At 44.8% G+C, this 18902-nt stretch overlaps 1 protein-coding gene across 1 annotated transcript in view; it reads right to left on the bottom strand.

Moving 5' to 3' along the window:
• Positions 1-17873, bottom strand: part of LOC124006403 (G protein-activated inward rectifier potassium channel 4-like) — a 42251-nt gene extending 24378 nt beyond the window's left edge. The window contains exons 1-2 of the mRNA XM_046316399.1: positions 17635-17873; positions 4396-4478 (exon numbers count right to left, since the gene is read on the bottom strand). Of these exons, the coding sequence (XP_046172355.1) occupies positions 4396-4458 (63 nt within the window). The 5' untranslated portion in view covers positions 4459-4478; positions 17635-17873. The remainder of the gene's footprint in view (positions 1-4395; positions 4479-17634) is intronic.
• Between the last annotated feature and the right edge of the window lie 1029 nt (positions 17874-18902).

Below are 18902 nucleotides of genomic sequence, written 5' to 3'. Positions count from 1 at the left end.
CAGGGCCTTTCTTCCTCACTGCTGGCCCAGCTCCAGCCAGGCGATCTGGCTCCATAGCTGTGCCTCCCCTGTCCCTCGTGTCCCCCTATGGGACACTGGCAGGTCTGGATAGGAACATAGGAACACCCCACTGTCCCGTCTCTCTCAGCTCCTACTCTATCCCCCAGCACACACAGGCCAAGGGTACATTGGCACTCTGTATCCTGATCGTTGGAGACGACGAGCTCAGTTGTTAATTGAAATGTGGTATTGCCGTGGTGGTGTTGCCCCTCCTGTGCCCTCTGAAAATCAGAGTGTTAATACTCAAAATCAGGGTGCTAATCACCTGTGTTCACTGCTCACCCTCTCCCCAGAGTGGTGTGACATCCAAAACTGCCACACTACTCTTCTTTTTTTACAACCTGTATTGAGTATTATTCAGCACCAGATCCAAAACTGAAATAATGGCCTCCGATTGAAGGAATTCAAATTAAAGACACAACCTTCAAAATAAATAAATAAAGATCTGAATATTCATTTGACCCAGGTTTATTCGACAAAAGCAATGCTCAAAATAAATCTTTGCAAAGTGTCGTGGAAGCAGAAGATATTGGGGAAATTTTGTTTAATAAATGATCCATTAATTTATCCATTCAATGGTTGGATTTTTCTTTTGTCAAAGTTTATTTATCGAGACAAATTATGATGGAAACCGTGTTATTTCAAATAAATTATGATTGACGAATACACAGGGCACGTGATATCAACACATAACTATGAAGCTCCACTCCACATTTATTTTAAATGCCTACCTCCTGCTAAATCTTTTGTTCAGCTATAAAAAATTATGTTTGTTTGCAGGATCCTTGTCCTGACTTTCAACAATGGCTGATTTGCTTCGACTTGCTTTCTGATTTGCTGGACGCAAGTTTCCCCATCCAGTTATGTCAGATCTACAGGAGTGTAAGTTTCACTATGGCCTGGGCTGTGACAATACATTGACACGAGAATTATTACAATATGGCAAATATGTGTAAATTCCTGGATTCTATCCATGCGGGCTTTTGCGGCCTACCTGAGACATGAAACAGATGGGAGGGAGGGCTACCTGAGACATGAAACAGATAGGTGGGAGGGCTACCTGAGACATGAAACAGATAGGAGGGAGGGCTACCTGAGACATGAAGCAGATAGGAGGGAGGGCTATCTGAGACATGAAACAGATGGGAGGGAGGGCTACCTGAGACATGAAACAGATAGGAGGGAGGGCTACCTGAGACATGAAACAGATAGGAGGGAGGGCTACCTGAGACATGAAGCAGATAGGTGGGAGGGCTACCTGAGACATGAAGCAGATGGGAGGGAGGGCTACCTGAGACATGAAACAGATAGGTGGGAGGGCTACCTGAGACATGAAGCAGATGGGTGGGAGGGCTACCTGAGACATGAAGCAGATAGGTGGGAGGGCTACCTGAGACATGAAACAGATAGGTGGGAGGGCTACCTGAGACATGAAGCAGATAGGTGGGAGGGCTACCTGAGACATGAAGCAGATGGGAGGGAGGGCTACCTGAGACATGAAACAGATAGGTGGGAGGGCTACCTGAGACATGAAGCAGATGGGTGGGAGGGCTACCTGAGACATGAAGCAGATAGGTGGGAGGGCTACCTGAGACATGAAACAGATAGGTGGGAGGGCTACCTGAGACATGAAGCAGATAGGTGGGAGGGCTACCTGAGACATGAAACAGATAGGTGGGAGGGCTACCTGAGACATGAAGCAGGTGGGAGGGAGGGCTACCTGAGACATGAAGCAGATAGGTGGGAGGGCTACCTGAGACATGAAACAGATAGGTGGGAGGGCTACCTGAGACATGAAACAGATGGGAGGGAGGGCTACCTGAGACATGAAGCAGATAGGAGGGAGGGCTACCTGAGACATGAAACAGATAGGTGGGAGGGCTATCTGAGACATGAAGCAGATGGGAGGGAGGGCTACCTGAGACATGAAGCAGATAGGAGGGAGGGCTACCTGAGACATGAAGCAGATAGGAGGGAGGGCTACCTGAGACATGAAACAGATAGGTGGGAGGGCTACCTGAGACATGAAACAGATAGGAGGGAGGGCTACCTGAGACATGAAGCAGATAGGAGGGAGGGCTACCTGAGACATGAAGCAGATAGGAGGGAGGGCTACCTGAGACATGAAGCAGATATGAGGGAGGGCTACCTGAGACATGAAACAGATAGGAGGGAGGGCTACCTGAGACATGAAGCAGATATGAGGGAGGGCTACCTGAGACATGAAACAGATAGGAGTGAGGGCTACCTGAGACATGAAGCAGATAGGAGGGAGGGCTACCTGAGACATGAAGCAGATAGGAGGGAGGGCTACCTGAGACATGAAGCAGATAGGAGGGAGGGCTACCTGAGACATGAAGCAGATAGGAGAGAGGGCTACCTGAGACATGAAGCAGATAGGAGGGAGGGCTACCTGAGACATGAAGCAGATAGGAGGGATGGCTACCTGAGACATGAAGCAGATAGGAGGGAGGGCTACCTGAGACATGAAGCAGATAGGAGGGAGGGCTACCTGAGACATGAAGCAGATAGGAGGGAGGGCTACCTGAGACATGAAGCAGATAGGAGGGAGGGCTACCTGAGACATGAAGCAGATAGGAGAGAGGGCTACCTGAGACATGAAGAAGGTGGGAGGGCTACCTGAGACATGAAGCAGATAGGAGGGAGGGCTACCTGAGACATGAAGCAGATAGGAGAGAGGGCTACCTGAGACATGAAGCAGATAGGAGGGAGGGCTACCTGAGACATGAAACAGATAGGTGGGAGGGCTACCTGAGACATGAAACAGATAGGAGAGAGGGCTACCTGAGACATGAAGCAGATAGGTGGGAGGGCTACCTGAGACATGAAACAGATAGGAGAGAGGCTACCTGAGACATGAAGCAGATAGGTGGGAGGGCTACCTGAGACATGAAACAGATAGGAGAGAGGGCTACCTGAGACATGAAGCAGATAGGTAGGAGGGCTACCTGAGACATGAAACAGATAGGAGAGAGGGCTACCTGAGACATGAAGCAGATAGGAGGGAGGGCATACAGCCTGTCACCAATTTATTCATCCACAATTTGCCTAAATGGGTAATGTAAACACATCAACCACCTAATTTGTATTCAACACAGTTGTTTTTTTATTAGGTGTGACGTCATTTCGGCCAGCTGTTTTTATAAACACAAGATAGCAGGCAATTGTTGAATCTGTTTTCTATAAAAATGTTCTAAATGTCGACCAACAAAATGACTGGACAAGTTAATGGAAACATGGCTACTGTTTGAACTTCTAGCTAGGGTCTCTTCATTGTAGTTCTATGTACACACACATTAGGAGAGTATTCCATGCATCAGATGTTGCTTTATGTCTGTACATATTGATCTTTCTCTACGGTAATTAGAGGTTTGACAGTGAAGTGAAAGACAACACCCATTGACAATTACAGCAATTAGTCACTCAATGACATTGGGATCTTTGACCTGTGTTTGGGAGAACGCATGGGTCACTTCAACATGTATTTCCTTGGGAGAAGGTAGCTTTTAGACCCCCTCCGACAACAAGATCAGTTTATGCTTCCTCTAGGACTTTAATTGTACAGATGTGGGATCTTAATTTGAAACAGTTTGCTCTAGCAGGAAAATAATCCTGCAGCAACAGGAAATGTGAATTATTATGTGGATTAGAATGGACATTTTTAAACCTTCAACACACTACAGGTTTTAAATGTCTTGCATTGCAAGTTCTCCTGACAATGGACCTTTTTGTTTCCTTTTTGAGTGTTGAAGAAACGTCTAATTGAGTGACTGATGAAGCCATCACAGACAGTGCTACAGTAGTTCAGCGAGCCCACGTTTGGCCATCCCAGAGTCAATGATGTCCGCAGTGCTGACACTTCATGAACAAATTCATTAGCAATTGCTGTGTGCTGGTATTTTTCCACAGTTGGTTTGCCTCACCACACTCGGTTAGGAAGAATAAATTAAATTGTTTCTTGAATGAAGACAAATAACCTGGACTATTTCACCATCCATTATCAGGACGTGTGAGTCGTTTTCTCACAATCCTCTCCATGGTAGTGGGATGAACCATCCATCCATCCTCTTCTGCAGAGACAGACAGGCACACACACATGATCACCCTTCTTATAGGAAACTCATGATCCACAATGGTTCCCTCTCGTCCCCTTATATTTTCCCTTAGACCAGACACTTCCATCTTTCACACCACCTCTTTCTTTCCCTCTTCCTTGCTCTGCCCCCCCCCCCTCTCTCTACCACCCAGCAGTGTTACACAGGACAATTGGGGGAGGGAGAGGGCTGTATGTGCATATGGAAAACATGTTCTTACCGCTGTGGGTGTGACTCCTATCTCCATGTCGTGGTCCATGTGGACTTGAGAATCTCCTGCCATCCTCAGGTGGAGCTCACCACCTGTGGGGAGAGAGGGAGGTGGAGGTTCAACAAACTGTGAATCTCCACTACACTATCTCCATTCAGCATTTCACTTTAATTAATGTTCAGAATTATGCATCAATCAACTCTCAACAATGGATCATTTTTCACAAAACATCCCATAAGATCACTCAGGAACAATCCGGGATCAGGAAAATTCTGCGTAGTCAATACTACATTGAGTGATAACGCCGCAATAAATAGGTTTCTACACATATCATGTCAATCACTTTCATGACATCAATACTACTATGCCAGTCATCTGTTTGAATAGGAGCCACTAATAACAGCGAGCCTGAATCTTAACAACGCTTGCTCAGGTCTCCATTTTCATGTTAAATCTAGGCTAAAACACTATGTTCCAACAACCATACTAGCATGCCAATAAGAATACTTAGCCAGTATATTAATGAATCCATTACTCCATGCTACAGTAGGTGATATGTGAGGACAGTGAAGTCAGTAGTGAGGACATTAGAACAGATTCTCAGTTCATAATAATAAGAAAGACCTTTCTCACCAACACAGAATGCTAATGTGTGGATTATCTCTAAACTCACATGGGAAATGGGACTCTGTTCAAAATGTGCATCACTCTGTTAGCTAATTTGTAATCTCTGAGTGAAGCAGTCTCAGCTGTCTGTAACTACCGTGTTCAACCTTTGTTATCCCCCCGAGGAGGAGAGGAGAACACATCAGTGCCAGTACGCTGCCTGGGCTGAACACCAACCCAACTGTTAAAAGCCCTGATGCTGCACGGACACGCTGACCATTACTTGAATCACAACGATCACCAGCCTGGACCTTTCACATTCTGTCCACAGCACATTTTAAAGCCTTCATTTCTTTGTTTAAACTTCCCATGTGACTACAATAATAGCTCTTTGGCTTTTTAAAATAAAGTAACACTCTGAAAGGTAATTTGATGTAGTTTCGAAGACTTCTTTCGAACACTAAATGTGGTTTCTTTGTTGCTATTTTAGGTATGTTGGTGTAATACAGTGATCTAGTGACAGACTGCAGTATCTGTGATCTGATTTTAAAGTGCTGGAAATTTTATTTTTAAACATCAATTACAATGACTCAAACTGACAGAGGGAAAAAAAGAAAAAATAATATTTTGGCAAAAGGATGAAATAACAGATACAGGAAGTCAGAACTACAGATATGAGAGGCGGAGAGGGCACATCGATTGGGACTAATTTTAGCAGCAATTTCATAACACCTTTTCAGTTATATAAAAGCATAATAACTGATAGGGTCACTGGTGTTTGAAAATAAACCAATAGAGTGACAGAGAGTGTGAACTGTGTGTTCCATAATCACCAATCAGAAGAGGTGTGGACTCGAGTCGCATGACTTGGACTCAAGTCTGCCTCGAGTCACAAATTTGATGACTTGAGACTCGATTTGATAGAAAAAATATAACTTGATATTTGACTTGGACTTGGAGCCTCAAGACTCGGGACCCGACTTTGACTTGAGACTATGGACTTGAAATTATCTGGCCACGTTTTGTCACTCATTTTGTGGCACAGAGTCTCCATGGATTACTCTCCACACAATCAGAGACCGTAGCCACAGCATTCAGTTGCAAAAAAAAAAAACTGCAACAGATTGCTAGTGAAATGCATGCTCGGCCCTCTGATTGGACCAGAAAACTGTCAATCAACACAGGTCGGGTGAGATAGCGCAATGGTTCTCAAAGTGTGAGGGGGGGGGTCCCTTGAACATCTCATTCCAAAATCATGATCATTAATATGTAGTTGGTCCCCGCTTTGCTGCTATAAAAGCCTTCACTCTTCTGGGAAGGCTTTCCACTAGATGTTGGAACATTGCTGCAGTGACTTGCTTTCATTCAACCGCAAGAGCATTACTGAGGTCGGGCACTGATGTTGGCGATTAGGCCTGGCTCGCAGTCGGCGTTCCAATTCATCCCAAAGGTGTTCGATGGAGTTTTGGTCAGGGGTCTGTGCAGGACAGTCAAGTTCTTCCACACCGATCTCGACAAACCATTTCTGTATGGACCTTGCTTTGTGCATGGGGGCATTGTCATGCTGAAACAGGAAAGGGTCTTCCCCAAACTATTGGCAAAATTTGGAAGCACAGAATCGTTGAGAATGTCATTGTATGCTGTAGAATTAAGATTTCCCTTCGCTGGGACTAAGGGGCCTAGCCCAAACCATGAAAAACAGCCCCAGACCATTATTCATCCTCCACCAAACTTTACAGTTGGCACTATCCATTGGGGCAGGTAGTGTTCTCCTGGCATCCGCCAAACCCAGATTCGTCCGTCAGACTGCCAGATGGTGAAGCGTGATGAATCACTCCAGAGAACGTTTTTCCACTGCTCTAAAGTCCAATGGCGGAGAGCATTACACCACTCCAGCTGACGCTTGGCATTGTGCATGGTGATCTTGAGCTTGTGTGCGGCTACTCGACCATGAAACCCATTTCATATATATATACAAAGGTATGTGGACAATTTTTTGCCATTTTAGCATTGACATGAAATCAGTCAAAACACCCCAAAACAAGAGATGGCATCAATAACAAGCTGAAACTAGCTGAAACGAGTCACTTACGATTCCCCACATGGCAGTTTCTTGTCATTGTTGGTAGTTATCTGGCCATCCAGAATCACAACTCACGGACTTCTGCCTCATTGAAGTGTGCACATTGTTTTTGTGACATTGTCAGCTAATCCATCAATAAAATACAATTTAGAAATGTACTACTGAATCATCTATGCCGGAACAATAGGCTACCTGGCGATTTGATTGATAATTTACATATTTCAGATAGCTTTAAGGATAGCTGTAATATCTCGCTGCCTTCAATATTATGGGATGAATATTGAACATATTCTGGTGAATTAAATACAGCATTTTTGGGTTGCCCAATTGGCAAGGAGTATTCTGGAGAAGGGCAGACCTTGAAAGGGATAGTTTTTGGTGTAGACAGACAATGCTTTCCATTCGATCCTGCAACCTCCACTGCATACAGGTAGGTTGGCCGTATGATTCTGCTTGCTCTGGCCTCCAGAGAAGTGACATGATATGCCTTCTTGATATTGGCTATTAAGATGAATGACTTTCAGCTCAAAATGCAGGTGTAAAACATGTATGTGCGTGCACGGGGGGGGGGGGGGGGTATGGGGATCACAAGCTTTTAACCACTGCTTTTTGGGGGTCAAGGGTCAAACATTTTGAGAGCCATTGAGCTAGCGAACAGATTGCTGATTTGCTATACAGCTATAGGATCGGGTGCAGCGCAAACATCACATTTTTTTGGAGAGGACTGCCATAAATAAATATGCAGCTCCAAAAATTGTTTGGTGATATTCACTGTTTACTTTGCAAGCTCACCAGCAATGGGGCATCAAGCAACAATTACTAGCGTACGCCTACTGGTCTTTTGGTGTGTCAAACATTTCTTGAAATTGATCATAAGCTTGATCATAAGCTTCCATTCGGAATTTTTACATAATCAAAATATGTTTTAGACAGAATAATGAAATAAGCTATCTGGTAGTCTCAATAATTAGACAAAGATGTGTAGTTGAACAACTCATTGCATGTACAGCTTTTTCTTTACTTGACTAAACGATTTGCTCCAATGTATGATTGGACTTGACTCGAGACTCCACCCATTATTATTTTATTTTACCAGGCAAGTCAGTTAAGAACAAATTCTTATTTTCAATGACAGCCGAGGAACAGTGGGTTAACTGCCTTGTTAACTGCCTTGCAGAATGATAGATTTTTACCAGCTCTGGGATCTTGCAACCTTCTTTGATATTGCAACCTTTCGGTTACAGCGCTCTAACCACTAGGCTACCTGCAGCCCCATTCTACTTGGGACTCAACTTGAGACTCGGACCGTATGACTTGAGACTTGCTTGTGACCAAAATAATAGTGACTTGGTCCCACCTCTGCCAATCAGAGAACAATCACCAGATTGCTTCTACAACACCATCTGATTAGTCTTTGTCATCCTGCTCTGACATGGATCTGTTTTGAGCAGTGAGATGGAAGGCAAGGCATCATGGAGAGAAATTGCAAAGCAGGTTAGAGGAATGAGGGCTCACGTCACACAGGAGATCCACGCAGGAATACAGTGTTGACATTGACGGGTTTAAAGCAAAGGGCAGAGTGACGTGACAGGCATCTGAGATGTAGAAAGACAGACAGACAGAGGAATACAAGACACACAAAGCCCCAGAAGAACCCCGGGTGAATGCATTATAGTGTCACCAGGTCCTGCTTTCCAAGTCAGTTTAGGCTTTCATGCATTAAACATCTCCCCAGTGACTGGTGAACCCAGGACCTGTGTGCATACTCTGCCTGCATTTGATTGCCGCTTTGCTCTCGCTGCAGACTCACCAGCGGTTGTGCGAACACAGATTCCAGCTCAGTGTTTTATCTTTAAGAGGGTAACAAGCGTTTATCTTGTTACTTGAAGAGCGACAGGATGCTTTGGGTAAATTGTGTTTAGGCTCTGATAGTGCGAGCGCTCATCTGTCGTGTTTAGAGGCAGGGTGACAGAGGCAGAGAAGTAAACCTGCCCCCCCCACCCCCTCTCTATCTTTCTCTGTCTCTCACTACAGCAGCTGTGTCAGGCTTCTGTAGTGTTTCCACCTGTATACTTTCACATTATGTGTTTTGAGGACAGTCCAAGTCTTTGTTTGAGTTACACAAACAGCTATTGTAAGGTTTAATTATCTTAATTAAAGGCACTTCTAAAATGTATTCGATATCAGCCCTCAGTGCAGTTTGGAAAGGTGAGGGCTAGCCATGAGGAGCCAGGTGGCCAGGCCGGGATGGGGCTTGTATCAATACTAATTACTGCTCCAATAACACTGCCGTCGCCCAGCAGAGTTAAACCGGCCTCTGGAGGACCGTAGTACAGAGGCCTTAGATTAACTCCTAATCATTACTCTGCCTGAGAAGACAAAGAACTTCATCAACAAGATAACTGAGTTTGGATCACTTTATTTTCTCGATTAGCTTACATTTTCTCATAATTTGAAGGTAATCAAAGCTCTTTAAAAGAGCAAGTTTAGGGAGTCTGGGAAACAAACACATTTTCTGCCTAAAAATATCCATGAGATGTGCATGTTTTGAAAATGGTTTCAAGATAGATCTGTGAACAAGCTACAGTATACCACGGTACTGTCCATTCATCATGCAGTGAGAAACTGCTAATTCTGCAGTAAACCTTCAGTTTACAATACAAATTCTGCTATCATCCATATATTTCCGAGGTCATACAGAATCTTCACGTTTTCCACTGAAAGGCAATCCTGAGGACACATCAAAACAGAGCACAGATCTGGCAGAGGAGAGGAGAGAGAGAGCTGAGTCTTAAACAGTATCTGCACTGGGAGGATCTGCACAATCAGTGCAGAAGATAGATATCTCCTCTAGTGGAATAATTTGCTCCAATGTCTCTTTCATCTCTGTAGCCCAGCATTGGGAGCGTACCGGAACTTTCTCTCAGCAGCGTCATGCTTACCAGGTTCTCATGCGTGCGTTCGTCTCAGGCTAAGACAAGTGGCCCACAGTGCAGCGCTTCGTCCCTATCTCTATGACACTTTGAGGTCGGTCAGGGCAAATGACTAAAAACGTCTCCAAAGCCTGCGGATGCCAGCCAGCTTGGCTCCAGGCCCAGACTGCCTGTTCCCCTCCCCATGGCTGATAGACGGCCTTGAGAATATACAGTACATCTCTCACGGATCACCTTCTCCAGAGCAATAGACACTGCCTCAGCTAGATGTCCTGCCCACACTGGAGACTATTAGTCTAATGAATTGACAAAAGACAAATAAAACACCACACAGCCTCAGCCAGGAATAGCTGTTGCAAGTTGAGTCTCTGCTGCTTGCTCCAATCTCGTCCTCTCGCGCCCCTTCGCCAAGGGTACGTGTATTTATAAAAGTGATGCCCCAGTCTCCCCAACACTGTTGAGTGATGCTGGACGGACTGAGCACCGGGCCAAGCCAAAAACACCCACTCTACTGGACCAGAGCAGTCCTACAGGAATGAATGTGGTGGGGGATGGGGGTTAAAGAGAGGAAAGGAGCACCAACACCCTGCAACACCCTGTCCCGCTTTTATCAGGTGGCTCGTCAGCCTCTTGTCATGATTTACAGCCCAGACCCCACATTTCCTCTCTCACAGCTCCATCGCTGTAGGAGTGAGAGAGTGAGGGATGGATGGACGAGAGGATGTAGAGAACAGGAGATGAAGAGAGGAGGGGGTGCGAAGTGCATGCAGGAAGAGCCAAAGGTCACACAGACCTAATTAGAATTCCTGCGGCACCTCGCTCTGTCCCTGCTCCAGTCCTATCAGGAGGCCGTTCCACTCGCTACCACCATACCACATCAGAACATCCATGGTGTCACTCAATAGGCCTTGAGCCTGTTATATTAAACATATGTCTCTTTTCTCTGTGTCAATGGGCTATGACTGAGGGCAACTTGTCACCTGGGTGATGAATAATCAAGCTTGCCTCCATAGATAGATGTGTACGCAAAGAAAAGCTCCTCTGGAGATGGTCAAGTCAACAACATATTCAGTAATTTCACCTTAATGATAGCTTTGGTAGTAGTTATGATTCTCCAGCATAGACACAACTACTGCTTTATACCACCGTCATATTATAGAACAAATAATACATTATTATTGTCATATGAAAGGAAAGTGAAGATTATTGTCATTATCCTCTAAAAGTCCAATTATGTCAGCTAGATTGTTAAATACGTGTGTCAATCGACTCTTAAGGATTTAAATGTCATCAAAGCTGTTCTGAAGTAGATACTAATAAAATGGTTTCATCCAAACGGACTTACGGAGAACACATACTGAGAAACGATTGATGCACCAGTCTCACCCTGAAAGATAAGGTTCAATTGACTTTATTACAAAGTGGAAATAAGATAATTTTGGTCATATAGTCAGTCGGATACAAAACAGACTTTTGAACGTAAAACAGGTTGGGTTTGTTTCCATCCTGCCCACAGCTGGCAGCACACAAGTAATCATCAATTCGGAGCGCAGCTGCACGCAACCCAATCGTAATGCCCGTGGATATTCCAATGGGGCTAGTTAGGGATAAAGGACATCACTACTTTAACAAGGAGCTCTGTCTCTAAAACCTTAATGTCATCCCAGATTGTTCTCCTGTCAATGACACTGGACATATTAGAGCACGGCCAATTATTACTCTCCTCCTACCTCCACCTCGGTAACGGCCAATTAACCTGGACAAGAAATGCTTTTCCCATTCTGTCTAGGTGAGTGGCTTTACAGGGAAGGAGAAAATTATTGTACTGCACTGCCAGACACGGAAGTAGAGACTGAAGGTGATCTGCTAGCTCTGTCTCTGCTGTACGAGGAGGTCTGGCTGTGGGCAGAGAGCTGAGGGGCATAGAGGACAAAAAGGTGATCCCTGCAGCTGCCCGACCTGCATCTGTTTACAGGCTGCTGGAGGTGCGTTTGATCTGCTTACAAGCAGCGTGGACTTCCAACTTTAATTTATGACAGAACCATGCAATAGCAATAGACAGAGCATATATACTTTTACAAGGAAATATCAAGGAAAACTCACCTACATTAAACATGTACGATGTCACTTTTAAATACAGTATAAACACAGAGCTCTTTCCATTACCAATGGCCAAAGATTGCTGGAAGAATACCTTTAACATTAGAGTCATTTAGGAGACAGAGCAACTTACCCAGAGCAACTTTCAGTACTGAGCATGTACATTCTTGTACTGGCACCCCGTGGGAATCAAACCCACAACCCTGGCATTGGGAGATACCTAGTCAGTTGTACAACTGAATGCATAAAACTGAAATGTGTCTTCAGCATTGAACCCAACCCCCTTGTATCAGAGAGATGCAGATGACTGCCTTAATCGACATCCACAGTGCCCGGGGAACAGCCTTGGTCAGGGGCAGAACAACAGATTTTTACCTTGTCAGCTTGGCGAATCAATCCAGCAACCTTTCGGTTACTGGCCCAACGCACCTACCCACCAGGCTACCTACTGCCCCATGCTCTACCAAGCATCATGCTCTACCAACTGAACCACACGGGACCCTCAATCATTTTCTTCCCGTGCATGATTTGGAATTGTATTTTAACAGAACAGAGCTCAGTGTCGACTATATATTTCAATGATAGAACATGCTATAGGCTAGAGAAATTCTACAGTAGATTACTTTTTAATTCCGCTAACTAATTCAACAACACAACAGGTATCAGAAGAGAGCACTCATTTCATCCACAGTTGACCATTACACAATATATAATATAGAGTATAGCTTTCTATTTTAATCATAAAGAATACAAGTTTAATACAACAAATTGTTCACGCTTGGCTAAGCTCCTGACACAGATGCATTGCTACAGTGCAACCGGAAAGTATTCAGACCCCTTAACTGTTTCCACATTTTGTTACATTGCAGCCTTATTCCAAAATAGATTAAAAATAAATAAATCCATATCAATCTACACACAATAACCCAGTTTGACAAAGTGAAAACAGGTTTAAAAAAATCTTTGCTAATTTATAAAAATGTGAAACAGAAATTCCTTATTTACATAAGTATTCAGACCCTTTGCTATGAGACTCGAAATTGAGCTCAGGTGCATACTGTTTCCATTGATCATCCTTGAGATGTTTCGACAACTTGATTTGAGTCCACCTGTGATAAACTCAATTGATTGGACATGATTTGGAAAGGCACACACCTGTCTATATGCATGTCAGAGCAAAAACCAAGCCATGAGGTCAAAGGAATTGTCTGTAGAGCTCCGAGACAGGATTGTGTCAAGGCACAGATCTGGGGAAGGGTACCAAAAACTGTCTGCAGCATTGAATGTCCCCAAGACCACAGTGGCCTCCATCATTCTTAAAAGGAAGATGTCTGGAATCAACAAGACGCTTCCTAGAGCTGGCCGGCTGGCCAAACTGAGCAATATGGGGTGAAAAGCCTCGGTCAAGGAGGTGACCAAGAACCCGATGGTCACTCTGACAGAGCTCCAGAGTTCCTCTGTTGAGATGGGAGAACCTACCAGATGGACAACCATCTCTGCAGAACTCCACCAATCAGGCCTTCACGGTAGAGTGGCCAGGCAAAAGCCACTCCTCAGTAAAATGCACATGACAGCCTGCTTGGAGTTTGCCAAATGGCACATAAAGACTCTCGGACCATGAGAAACAAGATTCTCTGGTCTGATGAAACCAAGATTGAATTATGATTGAATTATTTGGCCTGAATGCCAAGTGTAATGTCTGAAGGAAACCTGGCACCATCCCTACGGTGAAGCATTGTGGTGAAAGCATCATGCTGTGGGGATGTTTTTCAGTGGCAGGGACTGGGAGACTAATCAGGATCGAGCGGTAGATGAACAGAGCAAAGTACAGAGACATCCTTGATGATAAGTGTGCTCAGGACCTCAGACTGGGGTGAAGGTTCACCTTCCAACAGAACAACGACCCTAAGCACACAGCCAAGACAACACATGAGTGGCTTCGGGACAAGTCTCTGAATGTTCTTGAGAGGCCCAGCCAGAGCCCGGACTTAAACCCGATTAAACATCTCTGGAGGGACATGAAAATAACTGTGCAGCAACGCTCCCCATCCAACCTGACAGAGCTTGAGAGGATCTGCAGAGAAGAATAGGATAAACTCCCTAAAAACAGGTGTGACAAGCTTGTAGCATCATACCCAAGAATACTCAAGGCTGTAATTGCTGCCAAATGTGCTTCAACAAAGTACTGAGTAAAGTGTCTGAATACTTATGTAAACGTGATATTTCCATAGTTTAAAAAAAATTGTTTGCAAAAAATGCAAAAAAAACGGTTTTTGCTTTATCATTATGGGGCATTGTATGTAGATTGATTCAATTTTTTCTACTTATTTTTAATCCATTTTAGAATAAGGCAAGGGGTCTGAATACTTTCCAAATGCACTGTATAATATAAGCGGGGATGGGCTGCTTTTTAACTTATGTCTACCACCTGTACAGATGGATAGACTGTTCAGAATGAAGTGATGTCTATATGGATGGACTGGTCAGAATGAAGTGGTGCCTATATGGATAGACTGGTCAGAATGAAGTGATGTCTATATGGATAGACTGGTCAGAATGAAGTGGTGCCTATATGGATAGACTGGTCAGAATGAAGTGATGTCTATATGGATAGACTGGTCAGAATGAAGTGATGTCTATATGGATAGACTGGTCAGAATGAAGTAATATAATGGTGCCTATATGGATAGACTGGTCAGAATGAAGTGGTGCCTATATGGATAGACTGGTCAGAATGAAGTGACGCCTATATGGATAGACTGGTCAGAATGAAGTGATGTCTATATGGATAGACTGGTCAGAATGAAGTGATGTCTATATGGATAGACTGGTCAGAATGAAGTGGTGCCTATATGGATAGACTGGTCAGAATGAAGTGGTGCCTATATGGATAGACTGGTCAGAATGAAGTGACGCCTATATGGATAGACTGGTCAGAATGAAGTGACGCCTATATGGATAGACTGGTCAGAATGAAGTGACGCCTATATGGATAGACTGGTCAGAATGAAGTGGTGCCTATATGGATAGACTGGTCAGAATGAAGTGGTGCCTATATGGATAGACTGGTCAGAATGAAGTGGTGCCTATATGGATAGACTGGTCAGAATGAAGTGGTGCCTATATGGATAGACTGGTCAGAATGAAGTGGTGCATATATGGATAGACTGGTCAGAATGAAGTGGTGCCTATATGGATAGACTGGTCAGAATGAAGTGGTGCCTATATGGATAGACTGGTCAGAATGAAGTGGTGCCTATATGGATAGACTGGTCAGAATGAAGTGGTGCCTATATGGATAGACTGGTCAGAATGAAGTGGTGCCTATATGGATAGACTGGTCAGAATGAAGTGGTGCCTATATGGATAGACTGGTCAGAATGAAGTGACGCCTATATGGATAGACTGGTCAGAATGAAGTGGTGCCTATATGGATAGACTGGTCAGAATGAAGTGATGTCTATATGGATAGACTGGTCAGAATGAAGTGGTGCCTATATGGATAGACTGGTCAGAATGAAGTGGTGCCTATATGGATAGACTGGTCAGAATGAAGTGGTGCCTATATGGATAGACTGGTCAGAATGAAGTGGTGCCTATATGGATAGACTGGTCAGAATGAAGTGACGCCTATATGGATAGACTGGTCAGAATGAAGTGATGTCTATATGGATAGACTGGTCAGAATGAAGTGGTGCCTATATGGATAGACTGGTCAGAATGAAGTGGTGCCTATATGGATAGACTGGTCAGAATGAAGTGGTGCCTATATGGATAGACTGGTCAGAATGAAGTGACGCCTATATGGATAGACTGGTCAGAATGAAGTGGTGCCTATATGGATAGACTGGTCAGAATGAAGTGGTGCCTATATGGATAGACTGGTCAGAATGAAGTGGTGCCTATATGGATAGACTGGTCAGAATGAAGTGGTGCCTATATGGATAGACTGGTCAGAATGAAGTGGTGCCTATATGGATAGACTGGTCAGAATGAAGTGGTGCCTATATGGATAGACTGGTCAGAATGAAGTGGTGCCTATATGGATAGACTGGTCAGAATGAAGTGACGCCTATATGGATAGACTGAGAGAAAAAAACTGCACATTGTATCAAAAGGTCAAAAGGTGAGCATAGAATAAAATATGTGCTATGTGCTACTGGTCTGCACCATCCTTCTCCTATAGCATTTCCCTGTTAGCCCTGCTTTTACACTGCTTAAGGGGAAATGTATGATCACGTACACATTCTGCATGAATACTGAACGCTACTACACCACCTCTGCATTCCCTGCTGAGGACATTCCCGGGAACACTGCGTAGGAAAACAAATCTTGTTGTCCATGGCCACAGACCTGATTGTCATGAAAGTTTTACAGTGACAACTCTCAAGATGTTTTGTGCAAGGTACACTCTTCCAGGACAGCCGATAACAGGAGAGCTTACGGAATCAGCAGACATTAGTACATCACAATGGCACTGAAATCAGACTCTCTATTGCCCGGCTCAGAGACACATCAATGGAATCAATACAAATGATTTGGTCTAAATGTTTTGATAGTCTCTAATATTCCAGCGGAAAACTACAGCAAACAGATAATGGCCTCTCTCTCTATCCCTCTTTCTCTATCCCTCTCTCTCTATCCCTCTTTCTCTATCCCTCTCTCTCTATCCCTCTTTCTCTATCCCTCTCTCTCTATCCCTCTCTCTCTATCCCTCTTTCTCTATCCCTCTCTCTCTATCCCTCTTTCTCTATCCCTCTTTCTCTATCCCTCTCTCTCTATCCCTCTCTCTCTATCCCTCTTTCTCTATCCCTCTCTCTCCACCATTCCTTCTTTCATTGAATGTGTGGACTATGTTGTGCTGCCACCCTCTGTAGCAAACCCCCACACTGTTGGCTGCTGCACTCGTAAAACTCCTGCATTGTACAATAGGACAATTACAGAGTCCTCTCACACCAGACAACTAGGCAGGCACACAAAGGCAGTAGAATCAGCAGCCTCTCACAGTGGTCTGACAGGGCTGAAACCCCATTGCTTTTTGATTACCTAGCCCTCGCATTGAGGGCAAACAAATGCATGGGTGATCTATCACTGCAGTGACATTGGTGATATAGAACCTAGGCAGGCTGTGATGGGACAGAGGTCGCAGGCAGGCAGGCATGCATGCAGGCAGGCAGACAGGCTAGCAGGCTGGAGGAATCTGAGGCAGCTGAGCTCCACCACAACACACCGTATCAGTCTCTCTCTTGGGGAGCATAAGAGCCATACTATATGATTTTAATTAACATACACTCTTTGATCTGACACGCGGCTAAATGGACGATGTCAAGGTAAAGAATTACGGAAGGTAATGACAGCACAGCACAGCACTGCATTCATAGGCAGATCGAACAACTCAGCTGCAGCCTGAGGGTACCCTATAACCACAGCGTTAAGCTTTCATCAGCGCTATACTTTCTCCACCCCTCTCTCTCGCTCTGCTCCGTCCATGTCTTCCCACTTTTCTCAGTGTAGCATGAGTCTTACCTTTAGGTGGCCACAAGAGTAGCTGGCAGGCTCCTGTTGAGGCATTTCACGGCTGCTGCTCTCCCCTGGACTCCACTCTCCTTCCCTTGCTTTGTTCAGCAGCCCTCCTGCCTCCCAGCTCTTCTCTTCTCCTCTTCACCGCTCTAGTCCTGTTTGTGTGTGTGTGTTTGAGTGTGTGTTTGAGTGTGTGTGAGGTAGAGAGGGAGAGCATGTGAATATGTGTGTGAGTGTTTCCTCCCCCAACCACCCCCCTCCCCCTCTTGCTCTTTTCTCACTTCCACACAGAGCTCTTGTCTCTCAGGATTTGTCCTTTACGTGTTTGTGTGTGTGTGTGTGTGTGTGTGTGTGTGTGTGTGTGTGTGTGTGTGTGTGTGTGTGTGTGTGTGTGTGTGTGTGTGTGTGTGTGTGTGTGTGTGTGTGTGTGTGTGTGTGTGTGTGTGTGTGTGTGTGTGTGTGTGTGTGTGTGTGTGTGTGTGTGTGTGTGTGTGTGTGTGTGTGTGTGTGTGTGTGTGTGTGCAGAGAGCGTCTATGTGTGTGTGCCTGCCTACCACATGGCTCGTTTCACTCTGCAGGCAAAGGCATAGAGGAATGAGCTTGGAAGAGAAAATACTGCGAGAGAGAGCGAGGATAGGGAGAGAGTGAGGGAGAGAGAGAGGATAGGGAGATAGAGGATAGAGAGATTGAAGGAGACAGTGAGGGAGAGAGAGGATAGGGAGAAAAAGGGAGAAAAAGAGAGATACGCCAAAGGGAAGTGCTGTATAATCAATTCCTCTAAAATTGCAGTTGAGGAAAAGGCCCTAAGGGCTTGAGAGAGAGAAGGAGATACAAAGAGAGAGAGCGAGAGAGAGAGAGAGAGAGAGAGAGAGAGAGAGAGAGAGAGAGAGAGAGAGAGAGAGAGAGAGTATTAACAGGAAGAGGTGTAGGTACAGTGAGAGGAGAGGAGAGGGAAGGGAGGATCAGGGGAGTGAAGTTTGGACCTGGTGTTTCCCCAACTCCAGAACCGTGGTATTATGTAAATGTGTCCTGGGTGACAATTGAGTTGCACTATTTTTGTTAGCTACATTGGATCCCAATAATAAATAGGAAAATAGAGTACAAACATCTCCTTTCACACATCTCCTTCACAACCAGCTACCATCTGTCTGACCCTTTACACAAGCCTTGTCCTCATTTACCTTGAACTGATGGGAGATTGGGCCATAGGGTTGACGGATGTGTCCCTGGAAAATGTTAATTACCTAGACTTAGGAGGCACAAAATTCTGAATG

Source organism: Oncorhynchus gorbuscha, linkage group LG19 (assembly GCF_021184085.1).
Source record: "Oncorhynchus gorbuscha isolate QuinsamMale2020 ecotype Even-year linkage group LG19, OgorEven_v1.0, whole genome shotgun sequence".
In the NCBI taxonomy this organism is placed as follows: Eukaryota; Metazoa; Chordata; class Actinopteri; order Salmoniformes; family Salmonidae; genus Oncorhynchus; species Oncorhynchus gorbuscha.
Note: the sequence above shows the minus strand (reverse complement) of the source record. Positions and strands in the feature narration are given on the sequence as shown.